The 22,494-nt window shown below is 40.6% G+C and overlaps 1 protein-coding gene across 2 annotated transcripts in view; it reads right to left on the bottom strand.

Moving 5' to 3' along the window:
• Positions 1-11,455: 11,455 nt before the first annotated feature.
• RESF1 (retroelement silencing factor 1) overlaps positions 11,456-22,494 on the bottom strand; it is a 48,104-nt gene continuing 37,065 nt past the window's right edge. The window contains exons 5-7 of one of the 2 annotated variants that reach the window (XR_013556795.2): positions 21,782-21,942; positions 13,318-13,428; positions 11,456-11,670 (exon numbers count right to left, since the gene is read on the bottom strand). Coding sequence is in view for 1 of the 2 variants with exons in the window: in XM_078449954.2 (XP_078306080.2) it covers positions 21,926-21,942 (17 nt within the window). In the remaining variant the exon portion in view is untranslated. Of the gene's footprint in view, positions 11,671-13,317; positions 13,429-21,137; positions 21,943-22,494 lie in introns of those variants that run through there. The other variant, XM_078449954.2, reaches the window with a different exon arrangement.

The raw sequence follows: 22,494 nt of genomic DNA, 5'->3' as shown, positions 1-22,494 counted from the left end.
GAGATTGAATCCTGCATTGGGCTCTCACTGACAGCATGGAGCCTGCTTGGGATTCTCTCTCTCATCTCTCTCTGCCCCTCCCCCAACTTGTGCACTCTCTCTCTCTCTCAAAAATAAATAAATAAACTTAAAAAAAAAGAATGTCTAAATTTGACACCAAGAAACACCATATGATCTAGTAATTTCACTACTGGCTATTTATCCAAAGAAAACAAAAACACTAATTCAAAAAAGATATATGCAACACTATGGTTATTGCAGCATTATTTACAATAACCAAAATATGGAAGCATCAGTGTCTATCAATACATGAATGGATAAAGAAGATGTGAGATACACACACACACACACACACACACACACACACACATATATATGTATACATACATACACACAATGGAATATTACTCAGCCATAGAAAATAAGATCTTGCCATTGGGAACAACATGGATGGTGTGGGGCACTCCGATCAGGTGGGGGCCAGCAGCATGGGCAGTGAAAGAATTCACTCAAGGCAAAACAAAAGAGATAAAGCTTATTGAATATACTGCAAGGGGGCACCAGGCAGGGACAGCAAGGCAGTGCCTGCTATCTGCCACAAGGCAGTGGTAAGGGGTCACAGTTATAGAGTGGACTAAGGGAGTATGGGGGCATATGGGATTTTCCCTTTTTTGGTAATCTTAGGAACTGTGCCTGGTTGTAAGTAGCTCATTGGTCATTTAGGGCCTGTGGCCATTTCAAGGTGGGTCACTTAATGAGCCTGCTTGTATTTAGCTTGGTGGTCACTATGGGCCTTTTTGCCTTGCTCAGGTTTCCATTGCTCAAGCCTATTGCCTAAAAACAGCCCTGACATTGCCCCACCCCTGACAGATCAATAATGACAGATCTTTGGCATGTGGGAGGAGGTCTCATCTTCAGTAGCTTCTTCCTGCTCAATGAGGGGCATAGAGATATCCCTACCTTTGGGTCAACATTGGTCAGTTGGGAATTTATATGTAAGAATTACAAAGGACAGAGGCAGCCAAATCCAAGGTAGACAGCATGCATGAATCTCCCTGATTAAGAAAGGATCATCTGTCAGCTTGAATATATGACAGTGAAGGAATCTTGGAACCAGGCAGAGAGACTTCAGAAAAGACAGTAAGATTATTACTATTATGAGAAAGAATAGCCCGAATAAAAGACCTTTGGTGGTTGACAAAAATCTTCCTCCAGTCCAGAAGTTTAACCAAGTAAAGGAGAGAGATAATTTAAAATGCCAATTTGAGTATTCATGTCTTTTAGTATCCCTGTCACAATTTTGTGGGAATCTAGAGTATATAACTAACACTGCTTTACTAGAGTTTCCTCCTTGAGCTACAGTCAGGATATCAAGGGCCATTTGGTTTTAGAGGGCCACCTTTTGAATTTGTAGGTGACTATGTGTTGGGCTTGGTGAAAGGTTAAAGGTTTGGCAAAAAACTCTATTTGTAACTTTGCATCAACAGAGGCCGTTCCTAAGACAGATACAGCTAAGGGATGACACCACCAAGAAGCCCTTTTTGTCTGATGTCTAACCTTAACAAATATCCTAATTATGAGGAATCACTGGCAAGTGGGAGAAGACTTCTCTGGGGATATGGGCATCCCCAAGTGTATCCTCTATTTAATCATAAGGAAAGTGGGGCCATCCACTATTTCTATCATAAGCCCATAATTAACCTTATGGAGTGGGGTACATTCCAGCTTTTGAGGAACAATTTTGTCATTTCAGCCACACAGAATTGGCCAAGGTGATATCTGAGTTATACAGCTGTTGGGCAGTCCATCCCATTTTATAGCTGTTCAAATAATCATATGTCCATGGGGTTCTGTTATTATCAAGAACGAAGATTGTCTATACATGAGCTATTGTGGCAAATTCTCTGAAGGCTACTTAAGCCTTGTCTAGCTTAAGCAAACAACAAACATTCAAAGACAATCAGAAATTGAATTTAACATCCACAAAGGTGTGTTATTGAAACACAATTGTTCTCTCTAAAATCATCCTCATTTCAAATCAAGACTGATTCATTTGAAAAACAAGTTCAATTTCAACAAACTTGGCCTAATTATTTACATAAGCTTAGTAAGAATAGTGATTGACCATATGGATTCTTTAAAACCTGTTTTGCTGGAACTTTTCAAAAGGAATCTCTAGATTGAACTTTTAATAGACTCTCGAGGTCAGAAGTCAAGCCAAATACTTGCCATCAGACATGCCTGCAATACCTGGAGATTTGGCTGAATTTCTCTTCTCGAGGTTCCCAAAATATCCTCAGTTTCCTGCACCTGCCAGAAAGTGATATTCTTTACTCACCTGGTAACACTGCTGGGAACTCTGTAAGAAAGGTATCAGGCCAACATTTCCAAGGAGCTTCATTGGCTCCATAAAGTCAACCATAGTTCCTTAATGCTGTCTGGTCATATCTGAATCTAGGCATGTCTCTCTCAAACATGATATTTCAGTCAAAGCCCTGGTAATATAGCCAATATTTCCAATGGTGTCCTGTTGCAAGGAGAACAGATTCTCATTGAACTTATGCAAATAATTACAATTGCCATGGAAGAAAGAATACTCACTAAGAATTTCTGAATATCAGAGGGTTCAACTAGGGAGAAAAGTAAAATATGTTTCAATTTGTTCACAAAAAGGATATTTAATCACATTTCTGTAAGTCATACATATTTTATTTAATTTTTATTTTTTTTCAATATATGAAATTTATTGTCAAATTGGTTTCCATACAACACCCAGTGCTTTTCCCGACAGGTGCCCTCCTCAATACCCATCACCCACCCTCCCCCCCCTCCCTCCCCCCATCAACCCTCAGTTTGTTCTCAGTTTTTAAGAGTCTCTTATGCTTTGTCTCTCTCCCACTCTAACCTCTTTTTTTTTTCCTACCCCTCCCCCATGGGTTTCTGTTAAGTTTCTCAGGATCCAAAAAAGAGTGAAAACATATGGTATCTGTCTTTCTCTGTATGGCTTATTTCACTTAGCATAACACTCTCCACTTCCATTCATGTTGCTACAAAGGGCCATATTTCATTCTTTCTCATTGCCATGTAGTGCTCCATTGTGTATATAAACCACAATTTTTTATCCATTCATCAGTTGATGGACATTTAGGCTCTTTCCATAATTTGGCTATTGTTGAGAGTGCCGCTATAAACATTGGGGTACAAGTGCCCCTGTGCATCAGAACTCCTGTATCCCTTGGGTAAATTCTTATCAGTGCTACTGCTGGGTCATAGGGTAGGTCTATTTTTAATTTTTTGAGGAACCTCCACACTGTTTTCCAGAGTGGCTGCACCAGTTTGCATTCCCACCAACAGTGCAAGAGTGCAAGACTGTTTCTCCACATCCTCTCCAGCATCTATAGCCTCCTGATTTGTTCATTTTGGCCACTCTGGCGTGAGGTGATATCTCAGTGTGGTTTGGATTTCTATTTCCCTGATGAGGAATGACATTGAGCATCTTTTCATGTGCCTATTTGCCATCCGGATGTCTTCTTTAGAGAAGTGTCTATTCATGTTTTCTGCCCATTTCTTCACTGGGTTATTTGTTTTTCAGGTGTGGAGTTTGGTGAGCTCTTTATAGATTTTGGATAGTAGCCCTTTGTCCGATATGTCATTTGCAAATATCTTTTCGCATTCTGTTGGTTGCCTTTTAGTTTTGTTGGTTGTTTCCTTTGCTGTGCAGAAGCTTTTTATCTTCATAAGGTCCCAGTAGTTCATTTTTGCTTTTAATTCCCTTGCCTTTGGGGACGTGTCAAGTAAGAAATTGCTGCGGCTGAGGTCAGAGAGGTCTTTTCCTGCTTTCTCCTCTAGGGTTTTGATGGTTTCCTGTCTCACATTCAGGTCCTTTATCCATTTTGAGTTTATTTTTGTGAATGGTGTGAGAAAGTGGTCTAGTTTCAACCTTCTGCATGTTGCTGTCCAGTTCTCCCAGCACCATTTGTTAAAGAGACTGTCCTTTTTCCATTGGATGTTCTGTCCTGCTTTGTCAAAGATGAGTTGGCCATACCTTTGTGGGTCTAGTTCTGGGGTTTCTATTCTATTCCATTGGTCTATGTGTCTGTTTTTGTGCCAATACCATGCTGTCTTGATGATGACAGCTTTGTAGTAGAGGCTAAAGTCTGGGATTGTGATGCCTCCTGCTTTGGTCTTCTTCTTCAAAATTACTTTGGCTATTCGGGGCCTTTTGTGGTTCCATATGAATTTTAGGATTGCTTGTTCTAGCTTCGAGAAGAATGCTGGTGCAATTTTGATTGGGATTGCATTGAATGTGTAGATAGCTTTGGGTAGTATTGACATTTTGGCAATATTTATTCTTCCAACCCATGAGCACGGAATGTTTTTCCATTTCTTAATATCTTCTTCAATGTCCTTCATAAGCTTTCTATAGTTTTCAGCATACCGATCTTTTACATCTTTGTTTAGATTTATCCCTAGGTATTTTATGCTTCTTGGTGCAATTGTGAATGGGATCAGTTTCTTTATTTGTCTTTCTGTTGCTTCATTGTTAGTGTATAAGAATGCAACTGATTTCTGTACATTGATTTTGTATCCTGCGACTTTGCTAAATTCATGTATCAGTTCTAGCAGACTTTTGGTGGAGTCTATCGGATTTTCCATGTATAATATCATGTCATCTGCAAAAAGTGAAAGCTTGACTTCATCTTCGCCAATTTTGATGCCTTTGATTTCCTTTTGTTGTTTGATTGCTGATGCTAGAACTTCCAACACTATGTTAAACAACAGCGGTGAGAGTGGGCACCCCTGTCATGTTCCTGATCTCAGGGAAAAAGCTCTCAGTTTTTCCCCATTGAGGATGATGTTAGCTGTGGGCTTTTCAGAAATGGCTTTTATGATGTTTAAGTATGTTCCTTCTATCCCGACTTTCTCGAGGGTTTTTATTAAGAAAAGTTGCTGAATTTTGTCAAATGCCTTTTCTGCATCGATTGACAGGATCCTATGGTTCTTATCTTTTCTTTTATTAATGTGATGTATCATGTTGATTGATTTGCGAATGTTGAACCAGCCCTTCCTCCCAGGAATGGATCCCACTTGATCATGGTGAATAATTCTTTTTGTATGCTGTTGAATTCGATTTGCTAGTACCTTATTGAGAATTTTTGCATCCATATTCATCAAGGATATTGGCCTGTAGTTCTCTTTTTTTACTGGGTCTCTGTCTGGTTTAGGAATCAAAGTAATACTGGCTTCATAGAATGAGTCTGGAAGTTTTCCTTCCCTTTCTATTTTTTGGAATAGCTTGAGAAGGATAGGTATTATTTCTGCTTTAAACGTCTGGTAGAACTCCCCTGGGAAGCCATCTGGTCCTGGACTCTTATTTGTCAGGAGATTTTTGATTACTGATTCAATTTCTTCGCTGGATATGGGTCTGTTCAAGCTTTCTATTGCCTCCTGATTGAGTTTTGGAAGTGTGTGGGTGTTTAGGAATTTGTCCATTTCTTCCAGGTTGTCCAGTTTGTTGGCATATAGTTTTTCATAGTATTCCCTGATAATTGTTTGTATCTCTGAGGGATTGGTTGTAATAATTCCATTTTCATTCATGATTTTATCTATTTGGATCATCTCCCTTTTCTTTTTGAGAAGCCTGGCTAGAGGTTTGTTAATTTTGTTTATTTTCTCAAAAAACCAACTCTTGGTTTCATTGATCTGCTCTACAGTTTTTTTAGATTCTATATTGTTTATTTCTGCTCTAATCTTTATTATTGCTCTTCTTCTGCTGGGTTTGGGGTGTCTTTGCTGTTCTGCTTCTATTTCCTTTAGGTGTGCTGTTAGATTTTGTATTTGGGCTATTTCTTGTTTCTTGAGATAGGCCTGGATTACAATGTATTTTCCTCTCAGGACTGCCTTCGCTGTATCCCAAAGCGTTTGGATTGTTGTATTTTCATTTTCTTTTGTTTCCATATATTTTTTAATTTCTTCTCTAATTGCCTGGTTGACCCACTCATTCTTTAGTAGGGTGTTCTTTAACCTCCATGCTTTTGGAGGCTTTCCAGACTTTTTCCTGTGGTTGATTTCAAGCTTCATAGCATTGTGGTCTGAAAATATGCATGGTATGATCTCAATTCTTGTATACTTATGAAGGGTTTTTTTGTGACCCAGTATGTGATCTATCTTGGAGAATGTTCCATGTGCACTCGAGAAGAAAGTATATTCTGTTGCTTTGGGATGCAGAGTTCTAAATACATCTGTCAAGTCCATCTGATCCAATGTATCATTCAGGGCCCTTGTTTCTTTATTGACTGTGTGTCTAGATGATCTATCCATTTCTGTAAGTGGAGTGTTAAAGTCCCCTGCAATTACCCCATTCTTATCAATAAGGTTGCTTATGTTTGTGAGTAATTGTTTTATATATTTAGGGGCTCCCGTATTTGGTGCACAGACATTTATAATTGTTAGCTCTTCCTGATGGATAGACCCTGTAATTATTATATAATGCCCTTCTTCATCTCTTGTTACAGCCTTTAATTTAAAGTCTAGTTTGTCTAAGTATGGCTACTACAGCTTTTTTTTTACTTCCAGTAGCATGATAGATAGTTCTCCATCCCCTCATTTTCAATCTGAAGGTGTCCTCCAGTCTAAAATGAGTCTCTTGTAGACAGCAAATAGACGGGTCTTGTTTTTTTATCCATTCTGATACCCTATGTCTTTTGGTTGGCACATTTAGTCCATTTACGTTCAGTGTTATTATAGAAAGATATGGGTTTAGAGTCATTGTGATGTCTGTAGGTTTCATGCTTGTAGCGATGTCTCTGGTACTTTGTCTCACAGGATCCCCTTTAGGATCTCTTGTAGGGCTGGTTTAGTGGTGATGAATTCCTTCAGCTTTTGTTTGTTTGGGAAGACCTTTATCTCTCCTTCTATTCTAAATGACAGATTTGCTGGATAAAGGATTCTCGGCTGCATATTTTTTCTGTTCATCACATGGAAGATTTCCTGCCATTCCTTTCTGGCCTGCCAAGTTTCAGTAGAGAATCGGTCACGAGTCTTATAGGTCTCCCTTTACATGTTAGAGCACGTTTATCCCTAGCTGCTTTCAGAATTTCCTCCTTATCCTTGTATTTTGCCAGTTTCACTATGATATGTCATGCAAAAGATCGATTCAAGTTACGTCTAAAGGGAGTTCTCTGTGCCTCTTGGATTTCAATGCCTTTTTCCTTCCCCAGATCAGGGAAGTTCTCAGGTATGATTTATTCAAGTATAGCTTCAGCATATTTCCCTCTCTCTTCCTCCTCTGGAATACCAATTATGTGTAGATTATTTCTCTTTAGTGCATCACTTAGTGTTCTCTAATTTTCCCCTCATACTCCTGGAATTTTTAATCTTTTTCTCAGTTTCCTCTTTTTCCATAATTTTATCTTCTAGATCACCTATTCTCTCCTCTGCCTCTTCAATCTGTGCCATGGTTGTCTCCATTTGATTTTGCAGCTCGTTTATAGCATTTTTTAGCTCCTTCTGACTGTTCCTTAGTCCCTTGATCTCTGTAGCAATAGATTTTCTGCTGTCCTCTATACTGTTTTCAAGCTGAGCGATTAATTTTATGACTATTATTCTAAATTCACTTTCTGTTATATTATTTAAATCCTTTTTGATCAGTTCGTTAGCTGTTGTTATTTCCTGGAGATTCTTTTGAGGGGAATTCTTCCGTTTTGTCATTTTGGATAGTCCCTGGAGTGGTGCTGAACTGCAGGGCACCTCCCCTGTGCTGTCTTGAATAACTTGCGTTGGTGGGGGGGGGCCACAGTCAGACCTGATGTCTGCCCCCAGCCAGACCTGATGTCTGCCCCCAGCCCACCTCTGGGGCCACAGTCAGACTGGTGTGTGCCTTCTCTTCCCCCCTCCTAGGGGCGGGGTTCACTGTGGGGTGGCGTGGCCTGTCTGGGCTACTAGCACACTGCCAGGCTTTGGTGCTGGGGATCTGAGGTATTAGCTGGAGTCGATTGGCAAGGTGCACAGGGGTGGGAGGGGCAGACTCAGCTCACTTATCCTTGGGTGATCCTCTTCGGGAGGGGCCCTGTGGCCCCGGGAGAGAGTCAGACCCGCTGCCAGAGGGATGGATCCGCAGAAGCACAGTGCTGGGTGTTTGCGCGGTGCAAGCAAGTTCCCTGGGAGGAACTGGTTCCCTTTGAGATTTTGGCTGGGGGATGGGCGAGGGAGATGGTGCTGGTGAGCGCCTTTGTTCCCCACCAAACTGAGCTCTGTCGTCTGGGGGCTCAACAACTCTCCCTCCCTTTGTCCTCCAGCCTTCCCGCTTTCTGAGCAGAGCTGTTAACTTATAACCTTCCAGATGTTAAGTCCCGCTTGCTGTCTGAACACATTCCATCCGGCCCCTTCGTTTTTGCAAGCCAGACTCGGGGTCTCCCCTTGGCCAGCGGGCTGCCCCTCTGTCCCGGCTCCCTCCCGCCAGTCCGTGGAGCGTGTACTGCCTCTCCGCCCTTCCTACCCTCTTCCATGGGCCTCTCGTCTGCGCTTGGCTCTGGAGACTCCGTTCTGCTAGTCTTCTGGCAGTTTTCTGGGTTATTTAGGCAGGTGTAGGTGGAATCTAAGTGATCAGCAGGACGCGGTGAGCCCAGCGTCCTCTTACACCGCCATCTTCTCTCTGACCAGTCACAGATATTTTAACAGAAAATTTTCTCAATCTAGAAGAGCGAACATTATAGAACCTGTAATGTTTCAACCAAGAGTCACAAAAACTATAATCATCTTTCTCAATTCATTCAGACCCACATTACCAATTCTAATTGTTTGGTTGCAGCTTTTTTGCTAGTTCTGGAAATTCTCACCAGTTCAATTTTATGATCTTAAAGACATCAAATACCTGTATTAATTAAAAAAAAGAAAAAAGTCCTTTTCATGACTTTCCTTGATGACAAAACTCATTTGCAAAAGCATCAGACATGGAAATCTGGTTATTTCTGTGACACATAACACCTCAATAATCAGAATATCAAGCAATGACCTTATACCAGAACATAAGATACCAAATAAACAAGACTAATTAGTCAAAAAAAAAAAAAAAAAAAGGACTTCATTTATAATTAAAATCTCAGGGAAGTTTGTTAACAACCTTAGAAAATTAAAAAAAATAATAATGTTTATTTTTGAGAGAGAGTGCAAGTGGGGCAGGGGCAGAGAGAGAGGGACAGCAGTGAGCCCAATGCAGGGTTCATACTCCTGAGCTGAGAAGTTATGCCCTGAGCCGACGTCACTCAACCAACTGAGCCACCCAGGCGCCTCAAAAACCTTAGAAATTTTAAAAGCACATGCCTAAATAGGATTACTTACACATAATGAAGGTGGCAATAAGAGATTCTCCAGGAAGCCACACAATTCTTACCAAAACTTAGCTCCTTTAACATTGAGAGGTTTTAACTGTCTTAAGTAATCAAAGGCCTGATAAAGACAAAGCATAGAAGCTTTGGTTTTCTGCACAGATAAATAAACCCCTTTGTTTACATTTTCTTATCAAGAGCAGACCAACAATCCAAGAAAACATTGTCTTTTGAACAGAGGGTAAAGAGTTTCAATCTTATACCAGTGTATGTTTTTTAAAATATTTTATTTATTAATTTTAATGTTTATTTATTTTTGAGAGAGAGAGAGAGACACACACACAGAGTGTGAGCGGGGGAGGGGCAGAGAAAGAGAGGGAGACGGAAATCTGAAGCAGGCTCCAGGCTCTGAGCTGTCAGCACAGAACCCAACACGGGGCTAGAAACCACGAGCCATGAGATCTTGACCTGATCACGACCTAAGTCGGACACTTAACCGACTGAGCCAACCAAGTGCCTCACCAGTGTATTTTTAAAATCCACTCATTTCAATCTTAGTCTGTCCTGACCACACATAAAATTCTTTTCTAAAGATTTCCATTCACAAACCTACAACTTTCTTTTGCATTCCGATTTTGTCCTAAGCCTTTTCTCTCTAAATAACCCACCTCATTTTAGGACAAAATTGTCTTCTTCCCTCAACACAAATGTATTCACATTCCTTCTATCCTCCTTATACATCTCCTGCTTTCCCACCTACAGAGTTGCTTTCCTTATCATCTCCATCAGTCTTAATGACATTTAGCAGGAGTTTAACTCTTAGAAACCTTCGTCTCCACTGAAAAGTAAGTAGTAACCAACTGTGAACTGTCTATTACATTAGGATTGTACACTAGCATATTACACTAGGTAGATTTTTGAATACATTTCATAATTTTTAGGAACATACATTTATCATAGTACAAATTTTCAGTAAGGCACAAAGCACATTTTCCAATACATCCAAGTATCTTTAGTTTCTCTGAAATAAGAAGTCAAAAGTAGATCAACCTTATGTTTAGTAATTAATGTTTCAGTATATTATCTTACTTGGAAAAGACTTAGATTTCCAATGAATCCAACCCAATTTATCATTTAACTTAGCAAAACCTCAAAGTTTCAGGTTACCAAAGATTTTGAAAGCTATCTTAACAATTACCCATGAGAACTTTGAGACAGACAAAATTAACCATTATTTTAAGCCATTTTTTTTTTGCTAACAAATTGCAACAGAGATAACATGAGCTCATTTAACCTTTAGTAAACCCTGGTACAATAGAAGTTTTATATTTAATGTCGATAACTCTAAAGACCGATCTATTTTAGTTAAACCAACAAACTATAGTTTGCTTTAAATATCAACTATGTTGCATCTGTGTCCACTAAAATCCATCAGTTTGTTCTCCATTGGCAATTTTTACCTAGGAAACCTATAGGGAAATCTAATGTGGGTGGTTTGAGTCCATGTGCCTTCAGGGGAGGGGAAAGATGGTGGAGTAAAAGAGAGGTCATCTAGAAGGTCTGCAGTGTCAGATGAGCCATGAAACCAAGCAAGACACATTCTGCATGTTTTGCGAAGGTTGGGATTTGGGGGACAAAGCCATAAAGGTCTGAATATGTGGGAACTCTGACCATCTAGAGGAGTTCCAGCAAAAGAGGTCAAGCTGGAAAGTAAATTATAAGAAAGGTTTCCATGAATGTCCACACCTCTTGATCTGGGAGTTTGTATTGAGGCCAGGAAACATTATATTAAAAGATGAGACATTTTTCCTTAAAACTTGGGGGTCAAATGTGTTCCCATTTTTAAGAATACAGCCCAAGGGCAGGTCCAAGGAATACACATACAGAATCTGAAATAGAGGGGGTGTGCTCATAGTGGGAAAGTCTGGCTGCTGGTTTCCAAAGGGGTGGCCCACCAAAGGGAACAGAGCTCCAACTTGTGGTCACGATTTCAGTCAGGGCATCCCACTGATCTGAAAAAGGACCAGACCTTATACAGGACAACTGACTCTACTAGGGTGTCCCAAGGAGAGGGTCAGAGTAAAGGGCAATTTTAATCCTTGCTGGGGCATCCCCTGCAACACAGAAAGCTGAACACCAGGTGGCCAAATTGGGTTGGAGAAAGGATGGGGAGGACTTACCATTCAGACACGTCAGAATGTGTTTTGCCTATAGATCAAGATGGCAGCTGGATCTCCAGGAAGGAAGGAAATGTGGGGGGCGTGGTGAAAGAAACACAGCAGTTGAGAGTCAGCCAGTGTCATGAAAGTGTCCCAACTGGGTCCGTAGAGTGTGCAGACTCACCCTAAACAAGTTACAGATGGAGTGTCAGAGGAGGGGAAAGCAGTCCTTTGCCCTCACACGCCTGGGCAGTCTGACCTGTTGCCTCAGACTTTGGACCACATGAGGGAGATGACCCGGCCAGAACTTCAGAAGTCTGAGGAATACTAGGGTTACACTGTGGAAATGCCAAAGAAAGAAAGGAGAGGGAGGGAAGAATCCCTCTGAAGGGCAAAGAGGGAAATCCCTCACCCTTCTAGGAAAGAATGGTCTGGTGGGTTCCCCCTGGATCTTCGGATCCTTACTGAGGGGTAACCTCACTGGAGTTTGTCAGTTCCCCAAAGAGTACTAGAGTCGGTTCACTGAGGGAAAGTCCCAAGATATTCCTGGAGAATCTGGGGACAGTCCCAGGCTAACAAAGGGTCCCAATACGGGCCACCAAATGTGGGGCGCTCTGATTGGGTGGGGGCTGGCAGCACGGGTAGTGAAAGAATTCATCCAAGACAGAATGAAAGAGACACAAGTTTATTGAATACACTGCAAGAAAGTAGCGGGCAGGACAGCAAAGGAGAGATTGTCTGCCACAAGGCAGTGGCGAGGGTCCATAGTTAAAGAGCTGAGTAAGGGAGTATGGGGACATATGGAATCTTCCCTTTTTTGGTAATCTTAGGAACTGTGACTAGTTGTAAGCAGTCCATTGGTCATTTAGGGCCTGTGGCCATTTCAAGGTGGGTCACTTAATAAGCCTGTTTGTATTCAGCTTGGTGGTCACCATGGGCCCTTTGCCTTGCTCACCTCTCCTTTGTTCAAGCCTGTTGCCTACCAGTGGCCCTCACAGATAGACCTAGAGGGTATAGAGCTAAATGAAATAATTCATGTGGGACCCAAGGAATTTAACAAAAATCCCCTACCCCTGGACAAGCAGAGCAAGACTAACTCCATTTTGTGCTACACCCACCATCTCATATATAACCCCCACATGACCTACTTGTTGCTCAAGACACTTCCCCACCCTAGTTAAGCCACTGAGCACACCCTTACTGGAGACCGGCTCATATAGGAATACGGAACCACTAACCACCAAAGAATGTAAACCCCGCCTTTTGCCCGCCAAACTTGCGCGCCAATTCTGACCAGAGTGATAGGCTAGTTCAAACAGTTACTATAGGGTAAATTGTAATTCAATTGGCCACCTGTGTGTGGACTAACATGATTATGCAACTTTCTGTGTGTGTTACAATCTCATTGGCCACCGGCCCCTATAAAACTGCTACGCCTTTTAACGTAGGGGTCCAAGTCCCTGCTCTGCTGTGTCGGGTATACTTGGGCCCAAGCTCAAGCTTGCAAATAAACCCTCGTGCGTTTGCATCAGTATCGGCTCCTTGGTGGTCTCTTGGATTTGAAATCGGGGGCATTACAATTCAGAGAAAGACAAAGGCTGTATGATTTCATTCATATGTGGAATTTAAGAAGCAAATGAACAAAGACAAAAAAGAGACAAACAAAAAAATATACTCTTAAACACAGAGAACACACTTGTGGTTGCCAGAGCAGTGGTGGGTGGAAGGATGAACCTAACAGATAAAGAGGATTAAGCACAACAGATAAATAAACTGTGAATAACATTTTAAACAGCTTTATTGAAGTATAATTCACATATCATCCAATTTACCCTTTTAAAGTGTGCAATTCAGGGGTGCCGGGCCGGTTCAGTCAGTAGTAGAGCATGGGATTTGTAATCTCAGGGTCGTGAGTTCACAACCCACGTCAGATGTGGAGCCTACTTTAAAAAAAAATTAAATTAAATTAAAAAGTAAAGTGTGCAATTCAATGGTTTTAGTGTATTCAATTATGCTCCCATCATCACAATCAATTTTAGAACATTTTCATCACCTCAAATAGAAACCACGTAGTCTTTACCTATGACCCCCCCCTCCCCTGCCCCAATCCCTCCACACTTTGTGGAGTACTTTGTGACTGGCTTCTTTCATTTAGCATAATCTTTTCAAGGTTCTTTCAGGTTATATAAGCACTTCATTACTTTTTACTGATGAATAACATTCCATAGTACAAATTTACCACAAGTTGTTTGTTTTGCTTTGTCTATTCACCAGATGAAGAACATTTGCGTTGTTCCTCCAGTTCTATTTAGCATATGAAAGCCTAGTCCTCTGAGATTACCTTTCAATTCCCAAGCAGTTTTTGAGCACAGGTATTTTTATCATTTTTATCACAGCTCCAAATTACTTCTTGGTTGGCTCATGAATGCAATCCTTGCTGAAATATATTCTGAAAACCCATAATAAAATTAAAGGATTTTGTTTTGTTTTAAAATCAGTTTATAAGACTTTTCAGAAATGTTTCTGGCAATATAGTTGCTCTTTTATTTTCTTTTGTAAAATTATATGAATAAAATATTTTTTAACATCAAGAGTAAACTGACTCACAAACACGGGGAAAAGAAATCAAAAGCCATATTCGGATGAAAAGGAACTTTTTTCCAGGAGACATAACAATGCAGCTTATGGAATTAGAACATTCTTGCCTCTCTTTTGAATCCTTCCTCAGTATAAAATTGCTGAAGAATGGGGCATCCAACTTTAGCTCAGGTTCATGATCTCGTAGTTCATGAGTTCCAGCCCCATGTCCTGCTCTGTGCTGACAGCTGGGAGCCTGGAGCCCGCTTTGGATTCTGTCTTCCTCTCCCTGCCCATCTGCCACTTGCGTTCTGTTTCTCTCTCAAATATAAACGTTAAAAAAAAGAAGAAGAAGAAGAAGTAGAAGAGTAAAAAGAAGAAGAGTGAAAAAGAGTAGAAGAGTAAAAAAGAGAAGAGTAAAAAAAAGAAGTAAAGAGTAAAAAGTTAATCAAGTTAGGAGGCATCTATCTTTACTCATGACTCGAAAATACAAAGCAGCAGTGTAGGGCAGTGTTCATCTTGATGCCCGTGTTCATGTTCTGTTGCTGCCATTTGCCATCCATGTGTTTTCGGGACAAATTACACACCCCCTCGTCATCTCAAGAGTCCTCATCTGTAACTAAGGATTATAAGACAAGTTTTCTGTGGGAATCTTACTGCGCAATGGAATGTTTCACAAAATATGGGTATAAATATGAGGGGAAAAAAAAGAAATCACACTGCGCGACAGTATCTTTCAATTTTCTTCAACTTCATGCAATTAACTTAAGAAGAGTCTTGGTTTGAGCCAGTAGGGCTCTTCCTTAACACCTGTCTAAAACATTTGCAAGACAGAGAGAGCAGGTAGTTACCTAACTAAAATTTTAAAATGTTGTTGGCTTTAGCATTTAGTAATTTGAGTAAAGTATTTATTAATGCCACCCTCCTGAAGGCCCTTAACCCTGAAATTTGCTCCACTGTCTAGACTTCATGCCAGGCTCAAGGACAAGGAGTCACTTACATTTTCTTATCTTCTGCCTCTTTAAACAAATGGAATTGTCCTTGGCCCCAGGGTAAACAAAATCAAGCTATAAAGTGAGTACAGCTCACTAATAAAAGATTCCCAGTGATTTGGTAGAAAACTTAAAGAAGGGAATAGGGAAAGGACAGGGAATGTAAAAGCCACATATTTTTCATTTTCTGTAAGTGTGAAATCATCCAAAACGGGGCAACCGTTTGGTTGAGTGTTTACAATGTCCTCTCCATTGCCGCCACTGGGGAAGCAGAACAAGGTAAGACTCACACTGTGAACTGTAACAGCTCAAACTCTTGGTTTTGTGGCTCAGGTTATTTATTCTTTCTTGTTTTCTCCCTGGCTGTCCCCTGTGGGTCCTCCACCTTCCAGAATTCCCAGTGAAGTACCTTCTCCTTAGGGTCTTACTTCTAGGACAGTAAATGTGCTTCTCTTGACTGGCAGGAGTATTGCTAACGGGGAGCACCCCAGGCAAAACGTTGTTTTATATGTTCCAGTTTTACTTTAAATTTTTGTGTTGGTTTGCATTGTGTGCCAACATTCACTCCTGCTTGTTTTCATTTTATATTTATTTACCTTCAGAAGAGAAAACTTAAACTTTTTTTTCCAAATCTTTTGATCTGATTCATATGCTAGAATGATGCCCCCGCCAATGGTCTGTGATCCCAGATTTAGTAGGAGTCAAAGAATACACTAGGATTTAGAATCAGAGAGCAGTGATTTCATCCTGACCTTCCAACTAGCTGATAGTCAGGTTGTGACTATCTGAGAGAGACAATGTCGGCCCTGAAATACAGAATTCAGAGATGCAGTTTTTGCCTTGAAACAAAATACTAGCCTGAACCTGTGCAAAGAAAAATCATAGGAAAGCATTTTTCATCCAACTAGCATTTATTGAATACCTACTATAATGCCTGGCACTGTTCTACATAGCATACAATCATGGTCAAAAGTACAGACTCTAGAATCAGACTTAATCAGTTCAAATCTCAGTTCTGCCACTTACTAGTCGTGTGACCTTGGACTATGTACTTTACTAATCTGTGCTTCCATTTCTCCATCTATAAAAGGAGGATAGTGAGAAGTACCTACCCCAGAACATTATTATGAGGACAAAATGAGTTCATATTTTTAAAGCACTCATGGTAGTGCATTTTAAAGCACTTATTTCCTAGCATATAGAAAATGGTATATAAGTTTTTGTTAAAGAAATAAAAATAGGCACCAAGAAACAAGGCAAAGCCCTGTTTGCAGAGATTTAAATTCTAGCAGGGAGAGAAACAATAAGCTAATAAACATATCATATAACAAAACACTGTGATAGACACTAGGAGGAAAAATAAATCAGCCCCAAGGATGAGGGTGTACTTTGGATAGTGTGGCCTAGGAAAGTGTCTCTGAAAAGTGACTGTAATAGTCAGGGTTTTCCAGAGAAACAGAAGCAGGATGGATGGATGGATGGATGGATGGATGGATGGATAGGAAGAGAGAGAGAATGAGAGAGAGATTTATTATACGGTATTAATTAGCTCATATGATTGTGGAGGCCGAGAAGTCCCAAGATCTGATGTGTACAATCTGGAGATGCACAAAAGCTAATGGTACAGCTCTATAGCCTGACAGCCAACACACGATGGTAGATTCCAGTCCAAGTCTGAAGACCTGAGAACTAAGGAGCAGCAGAGGCAGGAGATCAATGTCCCAGCTCATGAAGTCAGGCAGAAAGCTAATTCAACTTTCCTTCTACTTTTTGTTTTAATAAGGCCCTTCACAGATTAGATAATACTCACCTACACTGAGAAGGGCAAACCACTTTACTCAGTTCCCCAATTCAAATGCTAATCTCTCCTGGAAACACCCTCACAGACATACCCAAAAATAGTTTAATCAGATATCTGAGCATCCCATGATCTAGTCAAACCGACATAAATTTTAACTATCGCAGTGACATCTGAGTGCCTATACAAAGAGGGTCGGGGAATGTACCATGTAGCTATCTGAGGAGATATTTTTCCAGGCAGAAAGAACAGTAAGTACAAAGGCCCTGGGGTAGAGTATTTCTAACATTCAAGGAGCTACAAAAAAGCCACTGAGACTGGAGTGAAGTAAACTTATAAGGATGTTCACTGAGCCCAAAACTGCATCTTAGAGCTCTGGAAGTAGCCCTACACACAAGCTATTTGAAATAACCCAAGAATTGATCATTGTCACCTATAGATAGTGGGATTTGAGGTCATTTTAAATTTCTTTTGAATTTTCCCAATTTGCCTCTATAGACTTACTCTCTTTAGAATCAGGGAATAAAAAAAAAAAACTTTAAAACTTATGGAGTTAAATCTGTCGTTTTGTTTTTTTTTTTTTTTTTTTAATAGTTGAAGAAACTGAAGGAAGAGAACTTATATCTCCAGATGCTGCAGAAACTTAAATCTTGGTTGTTTTATTCCTACTTCTGGGAGTCTTGGCACCAGCATGCTCAAACTGATAAGCCTCCCTTACTTCATGAAGGTTCTAACTGGTGAAGTACTGGACTCTTACCATGAGCAGGCAGCCAGGAACTAGAGGACATTGGTTAGGGGAGCAAGTCACCAAAAGTGATAACCCAAGAAAACAGGAAGCCACTCAATCTTCTCACCCAGCGGGACTTCCAGACTTTGATCTTGTATGAAAGGTCCACAAAAGTGGAACTCCTTCAAGTCATTCTACCTAATATAGTCATAGCTAAGTTGTAACTATAATTTGCCTAAAATTTAGCAAAAAAAAACTTAGCAAAAAAAAATTATTTTACTTAGCATACTTTCCCATATTGAAAGAATAATTATGTAGAAAAGTGAGTTTTAAAAATTGATTCATCAGGGCGCCTGGGTGGCACAGTTAGTTGAGCATTCAACTCTTTTTTTTTTAATATTGTATTTATTTTTGAGAGAGAAGACACCAGTGGGGGAGGGGCAGAGGGGGTAGGAGGGGATAGAGGATCTGAAGTGGGCTCCTCGCTGACAGCAGAGAACCCGATGCGGGGCTTGAACCCACAAACCATGAGATCATGACCTGAGCTGAAGTCGGATGCTCAACCAACTGAGCCACCCAGGCACCCAAGCATTCAACTCTTGATTTCAGCTCAGGTCATGATCTCATGGTCATGAGATCAAGCTCTGAGAGTTTATTGTTTCTCTCCCATGCCCAGTGTGGAGCCTGCTTAAGATTCTCTCTCCCTCTCTTCTTTCTGCCCCTCTCTTGCTTGCGCTCTCTCTCTAAAAAACATAAAAATAAAAATTGATTCATCTGTTCCACAAGCATCTATGGAGGGACTCCTAGGAGAAAGGCACTGTGCTGTACAGTAAACAAAGTGCCTCAGAGAACTTAGAGCCCAGTGGGAGACACAACATGGAATAAGCATGCAAATGGTTATATCCTTACAGCTGAGGTTTGCGCTAGGAAGGAAAAGGTGGATTGCAAAGAAGACTATGACTAAGACTATCCCATCTAGACTGGGATGCCTTGGGATGCATCCCAGGAAGTGCTATTTAAGTTGACATCTAAAAGATGAGACCTAGAGGAGCAGAAAGAAATGTTGAAGACAAGGGGAATGTTCCAGGAAATAGAACTGCAAATGTGATGGCCTTGAATGTCAGAGGAATTGGGGGTGTTCAAAGAAAGGAGGGAACCTTGGGTGTTGGGAAACAGTGAGAGAGATGGGGAGTGTTGAGACCTGAAAATTGACACTACAGCAAGAGCCAATGCAGTGCCTTTCACTTGGATGAAGAACATTGAAATTACCTTCGGAGCAATGCCAAGTCAATGAAGACTTTATGCAGAGGGTTGATAATATTTTAACTCTAATATTTTATCTAAAGATATCACTCTGTGGCACCTGAGTGGCTCCGTTGGTTAAGCACCCAACTTTGGCTCAGGTCATGATCTCGAGGTTTGTTAGTTTGAGCCCCACATCAGCCTATCTGATGTCAGCGTGGAGCCCACTTTGGATCCTCTGTCCCCCTCTTTCTCTGCCCCTCGCCTGTTCACTTATTCTTTCTCCCTCAAAAATAAATCAATATTGGGGTGCCTGGGTGGCTCAGTTGGTTAAACGTCTGACTTTGGCTCAGATCATGATCTCTAGTTTGTAAGTTCGAGCCCCACATTGGGCTCCGTGCTGACAGCTTGGAAACTGAAGCCTGCTTTGAATTCTGTCTGTCTGTCTGTCTGTCTCTCTCTCTCTCTTCCCTTCCCCCACTCACACACTCTCTCTCTCAAAAATAAACATTAAAAAAATATTTTAAAACACCACTCTGAAGATTCAAAGTGTAACAAACACAACCACATTTTATTTCCCATAAATTACCACATTAAGCTAAAGGAACTAGATATACTGTAGATGCAAAATCAGAGGTAACTGCGTAGCTTCTGTACTTAGAAGATACAAGTCTTAATATTGATTAAAAATATTTACCCTGTATTGACAGCCTACTAATAATTACGTGGGAAAATAAAAATCTGATTTTAACAACGTCCACAGATCTTTATTATTTTGGTTGGCTCAAAACAAGTATTGTCATTTTAATCTGGTTTAGATAAGTGAGCAGTTAGAGGTACCTAGCTGGCTTGGTAGAGTATGAGACTCCTGATCTCGGGGTTGTGAGTTCAAGCCCCATGTTGAGTGTAGAGATTATAAATAAATAAACTTAAAAAAAAATAGGTAAGTGAACTAAGAAAAAAATGAAAGTAAGATGTGAAACTAAGATTAGATCATAGAGTCTGTTTGACAAGAGAATTTTGTTTACCTACAAATTGTAAAAAATGCCCAGTCATTGTCATTTTTGTCAAATTTTGTCAACTTTGCATAAGACCACCAGAGAAATCTACTCAAAGTTGAGAGTTGAGTTTATTAAATTTACTGCAGGAGAGGACAGTGCCACCTTGACTCAATTGTGACTGGGAAGGAGGGGAGGAGGGTGGATTAAGGAAGGGTTAAGGATTAAGGCTTTGAAGGTCTAGACTTTAGTGGTTTAAAGAAGATCCTTCTAGACAGAGACCTGGTTGGAACTGGCAAAGTTTATGACAGCAAAGTGAGGATTTAAAGTAATTTTCGATAAGTAAACTGTTGTCAGAGAAGCAAGCTTTTTTCCAGGTGAGCAAGCTGTTATCTTAATAGCAAATGTTCCTACAGATGATCTTCCCAGATACACTGACTGGCAAGCACATCCTAAAGCAAATAGTGAAGTTATGTATTCTTTATATTCCTGGGCAAGATTATCCTGGAACAAAGAATTAAAGCAAATAGCCTCAATTTCCACTTTTCCTTTAAAGAATTCTCCTTTTAAAATCCACTAATGCAAGAGATCAATGAGCTATAGTTCAGAAAAATAATTGCTTAGTTGGTGGAGAATGCAACTTTTGATCTCAGAGTTGTGAGTTTAAGCCCCGTGAGCATAGAGCTTACTTAAAAAAAAAAAACAAAAAACAGATAAAAGTGAAAGGCCATACAATGGAATATCATTTAGCCATAAAAAGGAATAAAGTACTGATACATTCTCCATGAATGAACCTTTAAAACATCATACCAAATGAAAGGAGCTAGCTACAAAGGCCACATATTATATATCATTTCATTCATAAGAAATATGCAGGATAGGCAAACCCAGAGGCAGAAAGTAGATGAGTGATTACCTAGGGCTCGGAGGAAGGGAAATGGAGGGACACCACTAAGGGTACAGGCTTTCTTTTAAGGATAATGACAATGTTCTGGAATCAGATAGTGGTGATGGTTGCACAACTTTGTGAATATATTTTAAAGAAAATCACTTCATGGTGTCGTACCTGGGTGCCTCAGTCAGTTGAATGTCAGTTGAGTGACTCTTGTGGGATCGAGTCCCATGTTGGACTCTGCACTGGGCATGAAGCCTGCTTGGGATTCTCTCTCTCTCTCCCTCTGACCCTTTCCCCTGCTTGTTCTCTCTCTCTCTCTCTCAAAAATATAATTAATTAATTGTACACTATGTAAATGTGCATTACACCTCAATTTTTATTTACTTACATTTAAATATTTATTTATGTTTGAGAGAGAGAGCACAAGTAGGTGAGAGACAGAGACAGAAGGGAACAGAGGATCTGAAGCAGGCTCCATGCTGACAGCAGAGAGCCCAATGCAGGGCTCGAAAGTGAGATCATGACCTGAGCAGAAGTTGGATACTTAACAAACTGAGGCACCCAGGTGCCCCACATCTCAATTTTTAAAAGACAAGGAAAAGACTGAATATGACCATCCCTGACCTCCACCCCTTGGTTCCTGGGCTCATATATTTAGCTACGAGGGAAAGGTATAGTTGCTGTCTACTGATTTAAGTCAATTATTCATCCTGTAAAACAGCATCTCAATCCTGTAAGGTAATTTTCTTTCCGCTAATGTAGTAACTGGATTTTTAGCAGGCCAATCTACCATTTTGTCAAGCCAGATGCTTTTGGGTTGTTGGAGCTTGTGATAATGTTGGTGTATCCTGAGTGTAATTCCATTCTATTATGTCCTTCCATATAAACAAGTTCCTTGGTCTGAAGTGATTTGTATGGAACATAAATGGCAATGAGTATGGTCTTCTGTTTAGTGCTGGTGGAGCGCTTGGGGCAGGAAAAGATTAATTCATTTCTGAAATATGTTTCTATGCCCAGGAGAACAAACTGCTGCTCCTTCCATGATGCAAAGTGTCCAATGTACTCACCTGCCTCCAAGTAGCTCATCAGTTCCTTGGAGAATGGCGTGCTCTGTCTGGAACTCAGCATGGCTTTGACTCACAGCACACGGGTACCCAGCAGAGGCAGAAGTGAGGGGAGGTCCACGCAGAGCCTACTTCCCTGCTGCCATCTCACTTTATAGATAGGCCTAGTAAGCAAACACCAGGGTGGCTGGTGAAAGAGGTTGACTGACACCCACAGTACTGGATATACTGTTTCTGACCAGCAAGTCAACCCATTAGCCCCTGTCCATGAATCAATGTTAATTCATACATCAGGATACCTATCCACCAAAGTCCAAAGTTGATAACCAGATGCAATGGCTCATCAGTCACTCTCCTACTTGCTTAATAGGTTTATCAAACCAGATAGGGAATTCTGTTCTGATAGTTATTTATTGTTGTTTTTGTTGCCTGTTTAGACTAGTCAGTTTGTAGATGCTATAAAGGTGAATGAACCAGTACTTTATCTCTGCTTCACTTTAATCACATCCAAGAATCTGCTCTTATAAAGGCCGTGGGGTATTTCAGTATAAGTAACTCAAAAGTCATTTAAAAGAACTACTCTCATCTGTTCCTGGTGGCAGGCTATAACAAGGTTGGCTTTATCACTGTCATTTAGTATCATTTCTAAGTAGGGCTATAAAATAGTTCTGGCTGGAGTCAGCATACTAAACAAACCCAGTTCATAAACCAGGACC

This window comes from Panthera onca, chromosome B4 (assembly GCF_046562875.1).
Source record: "Panthera onca isolate mPanOnc1 chromosome B4, mPanOnc1 haplotype 2, whole genome shotgun sequence".
NCBI classification, from domain to species: domain Eukaryota; kingdom Metazoa; phylum Chordata; class Mammalia; order Carnivora; family Felidae; genus Panthera; species Panthera onca.
Note: the sequence above shows the minus strand (reverse complement) of the source record. Positions and strands in the feature narration are given on the sequence as shown.